The sequence below is a fragment of the Brassica oleracea genome, chromosome C9, assembly GCF_000695525.1.
Source record: "Brassica oleracea var. oleracea cultivar TO1000 chromosome C9, BOL, whole genome shotgun sequence".
In the NCBI taxonomy this organism is placed as follows: Eukaryota; Viridiplantae; Streptophyta; class Magnoliopsida; order Brassicales; family Brassicaceae; genus Brassica; species Brassica oleracea.
The window spans coordinates 38,018,774-38,028,902 of record NC_027756.1 but is presented as its reverse complement, the minus strand read 5'-3'; the positions used below and the strand labels follow the sequence as shown (position 1 = coordinate 38,028,902).

General features: G+C 43.7%; 2 protein-coding genes across 2 annotated transcripts in view; both read left to right on the top strand.

Annotated features, from left to right (window-relative positions):
• The first annotated feature begins 6,267 nt into the window (after positions 1-6,267).
• Positions 6,268-6,866, top strand: LOC106314942 (uncharacterized mitochondrial protein AtMg00810-like). The gene is made up of 3 exons (XM_013752736.1): positions 6,268-6,387; positions 6,452-6,634; positions 6,699-6,866. Exons 1-3 carry the CDS (start codon positions 6,268-6,270, stop codon positions 6,864-6,866), a joined length of 471 nt encoding a protein of 156 aa, XP_013608190.1.
• A 2,262-nt stretch (positions 6,867-9,128) lies between these two features.
• Positions 9,129-10,129, top strand: part of LOC106314941 — a 4,515-nt gene continuing 3,514 nt past the window's right edge. The window contains exons 1-2 of the mRNA XM_013752734.1: positions 9,129-9,516; positions 9,614-9,942. Of these exons, the coding sequence (XP_013608188.1) occupies positions 9,138-9,516; positions 9,614-9,942 (708 nt within the window). The 5' untranslated portion in view covers positions 9,129-9,137. The remainder of the gene's footprint in view (positions 9,517-9,613; positions 9,943-10,129) is intronic.

Here is a 10,129-nt window from a genome sequence, read left to right as displayed (position 1 = left end):
CCATACCCTTCTTTGGCGCCATGCGGTATGAGCCATCGATCCCCGTTCCTCTCGTAAACCAAAATCCCTCGAAGTCGCTAGGGTTAAGGTCCATTCCTAGCTCGTAACTCAAGATCAACACGCCAAGCCAATGCTGCAAGGCCGGAACGCTTAGCTGGCTGATCGAAAGCCCAAAGTGGCGAAGCGCGCAGACGATGGTACCAGGGATCGGAAACCACATACGGCAATACACCAGGGAGGCCTCGTAGCAAGTAAATAAACCTTCTGGAGGGTCCTTCGCACTCTCGTTGCCACTCGGGATCCGAAATACGACTCCACTTGGGTTCTAGTAAAAGTCCCTGAGAGTCGTGAGGTAGTCGGAAGAGACCATGCTCGGTGCAAGGGGTGCATTTGGCGACCTCACGGACCTCTTAGGAATCGGAATGTCTTGCGAAAGCCGAAGCGAGCCACAAAGAGCTTTGTAGTATGCATCCTTTGCTTCTTCCTCAACTTCAAACTCTTTTTTCGGGGCGATCACCTCATTGGCAGAAGAGTCACCCGAAGATGAGTGTGAGGAAGAATTCCTCTTTGAAGATCCTTTTCTTGAAGACATTTTCTTTGAGCAAAGAGAGATCTTGGAGAAAAAACTCCTATCTTGGAGAAATCTTTTCTTAAGGGAAGAAGTGAGTTACTTCCCTTACTTATACAATTTTTTTCTTTTTTACTATTCACCTTCGATCTTTCGACAAACGATTACGTCTAAATTCCACCTAGAACAGACCATACCGCAAGCTAGGACCTAACACCCAGGTCCACGGATCCTAGCTAGCTGGGGGGCTAACTTTTGGGGTCAAAATTGGTCACGACGGAATCGATTTCCGAAAGTCCTTAGAAAAACCGAATCTCGGTCAAAACTTCAAAAGCCGGGAAAACAAACAGCCGAAACGGATTGCCCGGCGAGCTCGGCCGCGACACGAGTCAGCTCGCCCAGCGAGCACGGCCGTGTTGCCAGTCGAGTCGCTGGCGAGCTCAGCCGCGACACGGGTCAGCTCGCCCGGCGAGCACGGCCGTGTCGCTGGTCGACTCGCTGGCGAGCTCGGCCGTGACACGGGCCAGTTCACCCGGCGAGCAAGGCCGTGTTGCCGGTCGGCTCGCTCGATCGTGCCACGGATCGGCTCGCCCGGCGAGCGCGGCCAATTCTCCGTGGACCATTCCGGACCCGGTCCCATCCCATAACCATGCATCTTCGTTCGAAGTTTCCATAACTCAGTCTTCGGGTCCGTGGATACGACACCAATGTTCCGTCTAAAAAACATCGTCGAAAGTATTCGGGAAGTTGGGAAGGTTATGTCTCTTGAACAGTTTCATATTCTTCGTAGTAGAGTAGGTTACGGTTAACTTAACACCAACTGCCTCGGCTATGCGAAGAAACAGGGTTCCGTTGGAAGAGCCATGCCTATACCAACGGCTACTTCGCGAGTAAAATCGTAAAAACGCTTAAGTCTCGATACGGCCCAAAGAGGGTCCGAATTGCGGACAACGGCCCATCTTTGGTCCCAAAAGACTTGAACCCAAAAACTGGTATGACGGTTTATCGCATCCGCGGGAAGAGATAAATGTCAAATTTTCGAAGATAATCACAAAGAAGAAGGAAATGTGGAAAAGCCCGCTGCGCGACAAATCTGGCCCGAGAAGAGGTAAACCGACCTAAGGAGGAGGATATAAGGAGGACCTAGGACGAAGAGAGAAAAGGAGAACATTCTAAGAGCAATTTAGGCATTTTTCCGTTTTTACTACCGAGCTGCGACTCGACTAGGTTAGAACTTAGGTGGCTAGACTAGCGAACATACCAACAGCTCTCGTGGCCTAGGATCTTACATGTTGTTCACGCTCAAACGCGAATTTGGAAATAAGACCTCTTTGTTCCCTTTTCGCTCTTTTACGATTTATTACTTTCGAATCTTTCATATTGATTGTGTTGTGCGTGGCCTAGCAGATAACCGGGACCTTTAGGGAAGGCTAGGTTAACTTGGCTTTCCTCCGATTAACAAAACTCGACGGTGTGAATTTCGGTTCCCACATCCTTTCACATGGGTTAGTTTCTTGAGGGAAAAATTAGAAACGCTGCAAAGTTTCAAGATACTGGCATTACAACTGACCAATGAGAAAGGCAAAATTGCACAGATTCGAAGCGACCATGGAGGAGAATTTCAAAATGATGCGTTTGAAAGGTTCGGTCAGGAACAAGGAATCATGCGTCAGTTCTCGGCTCCCAAAACTCCTCAACAAAATGGTATTGTTGAGGGGAAGAATCGAACTCTGCAGGAATTGGCTAGAGCAATGATGCATTACAATCAAGTTCCTACCAGGTTTTGGGCAGAAGCTATAAGTACTGTCGGCTACATTATCAACAGAGTATATGTTAAACCTGGAACAAAAACTACTCCCTATGAGATCTGGAGAGGGAAGACACCGAACTTGAGTCATCTTCATATTTTTGGTTACACATTCTACATATTCAACGACAGAGAGAACCTGGGCAAGTTCGATTCAAGAAGTGATGAAGGAATATTTTTGGCTTACTCTACTCATAGCATGGCGTTTAAAGTTTACAACAAAGCCACAAAGATGGTTTCTGATGCAGTAAATGTTGTCTTTGATGACAGAAGAGGTTGCAGTCTGCAAGAGAACAATCAAGATGCAAACTTGACTCATGATCGGAATAAGGAAGTGCTCAACATGGACAATGTACCTCAGGCAAGCAGAACTGAACCAGACAAATTGCCAGTTCCCAGAAATCACTCGGCAGAAAATGTGATCGGAGAATTGGATGGTGAAAGAGTTACAAGAAAGCTGCAAATTAACTTCAAAGAAATGGCTAAGCTTGCATGCTTCATTTCACTCACTGAGCCTAAAGATGTGATTGAGACAGATTCATGTCACGAAGATTTTGATCAGTTCGCTAGACATGATGTGTGGGAGTTAATACCGAAACCACCTGGAGTGAATGTAATTGGTGCTAAATGGATTTTCAAGAATAAAATAGATGAAGATGGGAATGTTGTGAGAAACAAATCCAGACTGGTTGCGCAAGGATACTGTCAGATAGAAGGAGTTGACTTTGATGGAACGTTTGCACCAGTGGCACGCTTGGAGTCTATACGACTTCTTGGAATCGCATGTAAACTTAACATCAGATTGCATCAGATTGTATCAGATGGATGTCAAAAGTGCTTTTCTAAATGATCTACTCCAGGAAGAGGTGTACGTTGCTCAACCTAAAGGTTTTGAAGATCCAAAGTACCCCAATCATGTGTACAAGCTGAAGAGAGCTTTGTATGAATTGAAACAAGCTCCTAGAGCTTGGTATAAGTGTCTGACACACTACCTGTAAGACCCGATCCCGGATGACTAGGCCGCGGTCGATGCCTCGCGTCACTCGGTCCATACCCTGACCGAACCTCTCAAAAATTTTGCCCTTTATTTAAAACACCACCCATAGGCGAGGGCTAACTCAGATCTTAGCTCAAGCTACCATAGTCTTTCCTAGCTTAGATCAATACAACACATACGTAGCGGAATAACATCTATCATCCATTGGTCTATAACCAATCTAATACTCGTCCGGTCGAATCACCTCAGCTAATGGTTACTACTCTCAACTACCTGTTAGCTCAATGGTCGATCCTAGACCCGAATCAAGTCATACGAATCTGAGGTTCCATTCGCCTAGTCCATTCTATCTAGAACTAAGCAAGAGTTACTAGATCATACCTTAGCCACATCCACGGAGCTTGTTAGCTCATCAGCCCAACTGCTATAGCTGAATGAACTCGTAAACCAGCTGATCGAGCTGTCACACTCGTACTGAGCTAAGACCGAGCTATGGCCAGCTGCCATATACTGCGTCCAGCTCCTTTACACATAAAACAACTCCCCTAGGTACTTAGTCATTCAGCAAACCATCCCCACTGACTTAAGTAACCCTTGAGAAGTCTTCAAACAGCTAAGGACATGCATTTGGCCCTTCCCGGCTCATGCTTCATTCAACATCCTTTAGCTTATCAGCTTATGATACCAAGTCCAGCTCATGGACTAACAATGTCAAGTCCTCTCATGGACTAGTAATGCCCATCAGATCCTAAGTCAATCAACCAACCACCCCACATGACTCAGAACTGATGTGTTTTCACACTAACTCAACCGGCCATGGAACCTTGTCCCAAAGGAGCCGATCAGTCTTGCTCTAACATCCGGTGCATCCTTTGATCAATCAGAGCAGACACCATAATCCATCACCAATGGATCAGGTCGTCCATCCTTTCCCAAGATCAGATAACACACGGTTCAGTACTTATGGTCCACACCATCAAGTATGAGCTATACTCTTCTTTATGGCTCTTAGCCAATGCTTTGCACATAGCTTACCAACACCAAGGTTGATAACTAACATTCCTTATGATCAATGATCATAAGTGACAAACATATCACAGCACACAAGCATATGATCAGATAACGTAACACAAGGATCTGACTCCAATATACCCTCAGGTGTAATTTCGACCTCAAGCAAACCTGCTCCGAAAATTAATTAAAATTCATGAAAACTCCTGATAAATCTCCCAAGTAGGTTTCCCATCAACAGAATCCGACCCAGAGGTCCGGATCATGTGGAAACCGACTTTGGTCAGTCTCAGGCCAGAAATTGACCCCATCAAATAAATTCCAAAAAACTAATTAAAATTCACAATAACTCATGATAAATCCCAAGTAAGAAAATCTCATAATCAGAATTTATCAAATCGGTCTCGAACATATAGATCTCGACCATGATCAGTCCGGCCGATGGGCAAGGACTCTTACTTCCTGAACCGGCCAAGGCCATGGTTCAGTGCCTCCATGTCTCATCATCAATCTCAATCATATACAGAAGAAATAAGATGAAGAATAATCATTAAACAGAGTAAGGTGTAACTACAGGAACAGATCGGCCCATATGCACCAGGCTATGTTCGATTGTCAGCAGTCCACACCTGTTACCTTATCAGCGGCGACCATGCTCCTCCAAAGCACGCCTCCATCAATCCCTTATCACATACTTCCAGTACTGATAAGACCAAATCATGGGTCGTGCCCATCATCCCTTCCATGGAACCAGTTTCTGCACTGCATCCGCCTTCAAGGTTGTTCATGCCTTTGAGAGTGGAGTCCGACCTTCTCCCTTCCCTCCTGACCATTTGCGTGTGTTCCCAGGACATATAGGAAGACTAGGACGTGATCATCCATGATCAATCACCATCAAAGGGTCGTTCTCAACTCCCCTTGTGATTGCCCACAAAACTGCCTCTTTGCTGCCTTTACACCACTCTTGATCTTGGATGGAGCAATCCGACTCTCTCTCTCTTTTTCTCTGGTTTTCTTGGTGTTTCAGGGTGTAAAAGGAAGCTCTGGCGTGCCTTCAAAGGTACAGACTTGCCTTCCTTAAATAGGAGAAGGGGTGGTTACTTTTTAACCATTGCATCCCTTCGGTATCATTTATGGCCATTGATTTAATCAATGGATCATATCACACCCATTCGCCTATGGCAGTTACCAGACGTCCCAGACAGGCCTAAATGCTCATAGACACGTCACACACAAGTCCAGGTTGGTTGCCCAAGCCTCTGGTCCGATCCCAAGTGCCCACCGGCCCATAGCCATCATTGACCAACCAACCGGCCAGGTAACTGCCCAGAACTGATACACTGGTCCGAGCTTCCAGCACTCCATCCAGCTGAGTTGAGCTGACTTCCAGCTGACCCAGCTGAGTGAGCTAGTAGTCCAGCTAGCTGAGCTGGCTGAACTTGATGTGAGCTACACTGAGCTTGTCCGAGCTTCACCCAGCTGACCGAGCTTCATTCTCGCATCGTCCAGCTGTCTCATCACTCGTCAAGCTTGCTCTCTTCATCTTATTCAATCCTACTAAGTCCATTGGTCTATTTCCAGACCTAGACTTGGTTTTCTCATGATCCATCCTGATCATTCACTTCATTACAGCCTGTTCACGATCAATTCCCATGATCTGGACCAAAGCAGTTCCGTTTCTGTTGAAACGTCTATGTCCCATGTCAAGTTCCAGGAACGGGGACATGACACTACCTACTCGAGTCTGGGTTTAAGCGTGGAAGTGTAGACAGAACCTTGTTCATTCTTGAGAAAAAGAAGGAAATGCTTGTGATGCAAATCTATGTCGATGACATAATCTTTGGAGGGACCAAGGAGAACCTGGTAAAAGATTTTGTTCAAACCATGACTCGTGAAGTCGAGATGAGTATGATTGGAGAACTAAACTACTTCATGGGTCTTCAGATCAAACAGATGGAAGAAGAGATTTTGTCACGCAAAGCACTTATGCAATCTTGTTACAAGGTTTGACATGCACATGTCCAAGGAATCAAAGACCCCTATGAGCACTACATTTAAATTGTGCAAGGATGACAATGGTGTGAAAGTAGATGAGAAGCTCTATCGTGCAATGATTGGAAGTCTACCGTACTTGACAGCCAGTAGACCAGATATTTGTTACATCGTTGGTGTATGTTCACGATATCAAGCCAGTCCTTGTGTGTCACATTTGAATGCTCTCAAGCAAATCATCAAATATGTGAATGGAATGGTAAATCTGGGATTGTTCTATACCAAAGACACTAACACCAGTTTGGCTGGTTTTTGTGATGCAGATTCGGCAGGAAGCTTACACGACAAAAGAAGCACATCAGGAGGATGTTTCTTTCTTGGGAACAACATGGTATCCTGGCATAGCAAAAAGCAAAACTGTGTGTCGCTGTCAACAAGAGAGGCTGAGTACATTTCTCTTGGAAGTTGCTGCACACAACCCTTGTGGATGAAGCACATGCTAGCCGACTATGGTATGGATTCTAACCCTCTTTTAGTTCATTGTGACAACCAGAATGCAATAATATCTCGAAAAATCTAGTTATACACTCGAAGACAAAACATATTGCCATTAGATATCACTTTGTTAGGAACTTGGTTGAGGCGAAGATAGTGGTCATAGAATATGTTCCAACATCAAGACAAATAGCTGATATATTCACCAACACTACAAGAAAACACGCTATATTCCGACGGACGTTCCGACGGACAACAAAGTCGTCGGACGAATTTGACGATTTTCCGACGGCATTCCGACGAAACCAAAAAATACTACTTCGTCAGAAATTCGTCGGAATATACCGACGACTTTCCGACCAAAGAGTGTGCGTCGGTATATACCGACGCAATTCCGACGACATTCGGATTAAATATATAACCGTTACGTTCGTCAGAAATTCGTCGGTATATACCGACGACTTTCCGACGACCTTGCGATCAATAATATAACCGTCGCTGTCGTCGGAAGTTCGTCGGCATATACCGACGAATTTCTGACGAACCTTTTGACCGTTGCCGACAAATACATATGACCGTTTTATAAAATCATGTCTTCAGAAGTTTATTATCGTTCGTGGATGGATAAACCTCATTTGGATCCGAACACCAATTTGCTTACGGAAGAATACGTTCAAGGGATTGGAGAATTCATGAGGCTTGTTCAACAGCAACCGGATGCAAAAAGTGGTATGTTAAGATGTCCCTGCTCTTCTTGCAATAATAATAAGGTTATAAAAGAATTTGATGTTTGGACTCATTTGTATATGAAAGGGTTTTCACGTAATTATAAAGTTTGGTACCTTCATGGGGAAACTGGTTATGAATATGGTAGTACTAGCGAACCTCAGCCTGTTAGTGAACTTCAGCCTGATATTAGGTTAGAAGAATCTAGAACGGATATAGATTATGGTGTAGGTACTGAGCAGATGGTACATGATCATTATAGAGGGGAAGAACCAAACCCCGAGTCTAGGAGATTTTTTTGACATGTTGGATGCAGGAAAACAACCTTTGTATCAAAATTGTAGGGATGGTCATTCAGTCTTATCATCTGCAACTAGATTAATGGGTATTAAGACAGACTATAATTTGGCTGAAGAATGTATGGATGCGATTACTGATTTTGTCAAAGGTATTCTACCTGAGGATAACCTTGCACCGGTTTCATACTACGAGGTTCAGAAACTTGTTGCAGGTCTTCAACTACCGTATGAAGTGATAGATGTATGTATTGACAACTGCATGATCTACTGGAGAGCGGATGAGGCACGGAATGTATGCAAATTTTGTGGGAAACCTCGTTATTAGGAGACGAGGGGAAGAGTTCCGATCCCGTTCAAAAGGATGTGGTATTTGCCTTTGACGGAAAGATTGAAGAGGTTGTATCAGTGGGAGCAGACAGCAAAAGCAATGAGATGGCATGCAGAGCATTCCACAAATGGTGAGATTAGACATCCTTCAGATGCGAAGGCTTGGAAACATTTCCAGTCAACATATCCAGAATTTGCGGAAGAGAGAAGAAATGTTTATCTTGGATTATGTACTGATGAATTCAGCCCATTTGGAAAGAGTGGAAGACAATATTCTCTATGGCCAGTTATTGTGACATCGTACAACTTACCGCCAAGCTTGTGCATGCGGCGAGAGTTTTTGTTCCTCTCAATTCTCGTCCCCGGGTCAGAGCATCTTAAGAGATCACTAGACGTGTTTCTTCAACCACTGATATATGAGTTGCAACAACTATGGGCTCAAGGTGCTGAAACATACGATGTTTCGTGTAAAGAAAACTTTCAAATGTGGGCAGTACTAATGTGGACAATAAGTGATTTTCCAGCATATGGTATGTTGTCTGGATGGACAACGCATGGAAGGCTATCATGTCCATATTGTCAAGATGACACAGATGCTTTCCAACTAAAGAACGGAAGGAAAACGTGTTGGTTTGACTGTCACAGACGATTTCTACCACCTGATCATCCATACCGCAGGAGTAAGACTTCGTTTACGAAAAACAAGCAGGTGTTTGATGGTCCACCTGAGGAAGTTAGTGGGAAAGATTTGTTGAAGCAGTTTAGGTATTTTGATGCAGAAAGGACGCCAGATGTAGGTGGACATGAAAACATTCGAGTCAATGCGGTTGGAGAGCTACATAACTGGCACAAAAGAGTATTTTCTGGGATCTACCATATTGGGAGAGTCATCTATTGCGGCATAATTTAGATGTCATGCATATTGAGAAGAACTTCTTCGATAATCTGATGAACACAGTCCTTAACATCCAAGGTAAAACGAAGGATAATTTGAAGTCAAGGTTGGATTTAGTCGATATTTGTGATCGTTCTGAACTTCACGTTGATGAGAACGGTACGGCCCCTTTTCCCATTTATCGGCTAGATGGTGCTAGAAAAGAAGAGTTCTTTGATTGGATTACAGAGAAAGTGAAATTTCCTGACGGATATGCATCAAATTTGGGGAACTGCGTTGATAGAAGCGAAGGAAAGTTTACTGGCTTGAAGAGTCATGATTGTCATGTAATTATGCAGCGCCTCCTTCCGTTTGCCTTTTCAGCATTATTGCCACGTAATGTTCATGAAACAATTGCAGGTATATTATATTTTTACAATTTAATTTATTTTTATATTTAACAATTATGCTTATAAAAACTTAATACTTACGAAAATTATGTCTTTTATCTATGTAGGGATTAGTGTTTTCTTCCGCGACTTATGCAGCAGAGTAGTGACTGAAGAGGGTATTAATAATTTGAAGACAAACGCACCAGTCAGCATGTGCAACCTTGAGAAGATATTTCCTCCATCATTCTTTGATGTAATGGAACATCTTGCTATTCATCTCGCAAGAGAATTGGAACTTGGTGGTCCTGTGCAGTACAGATGGATGTATATTTTTGAGCGTTATATGCATCATCTGAAGAAGATGGTCAAAAATCAAAGCAGGGTGGAAGGATCTATAGTGGCACAGGTGATCAATGAAGAAACTGCAATCTTTGCTGAAAATTATTTTCCACCAGAAGTTATTCATTTAAATTTTTTTATTAATATTCAATAATTTTATTTTATATTGATAATGTCTTTTTATATAGTGTTTATATGGCAGAGTTGCGTATGACTCACAGGCATGCAACAGAAGATGAGCTTCGACAACTTAGAGATAAAGGATTTGCTGCATGGCTTCGTAGTTATGTGAGTCATATATC

Bases quoted from the DNA above. Each gene is read 5' to 3' on its own strand.
- LOC106314942 (XM_013752736.1), top strand. From the start codon at position 6,268: ATGACTCGTGAAGTCGAGATGAGTATGATTGGAGAACTAAACTACTTC. The intron at 6,388-6,451 runs GTTTGACATGCA...AAATTGTGCAAG, and splicing joins TTATGCAATCTTGTTACAAG to GATGACAATGGTGTGAAAGT. The intron at 6,635-6,698 runs GTAAATCTGGGA...TTTGTGATGCAG, and splicing joins TCAAATATGTGAATGGAATG to ATTCGGCAGGAAGCTTACAC.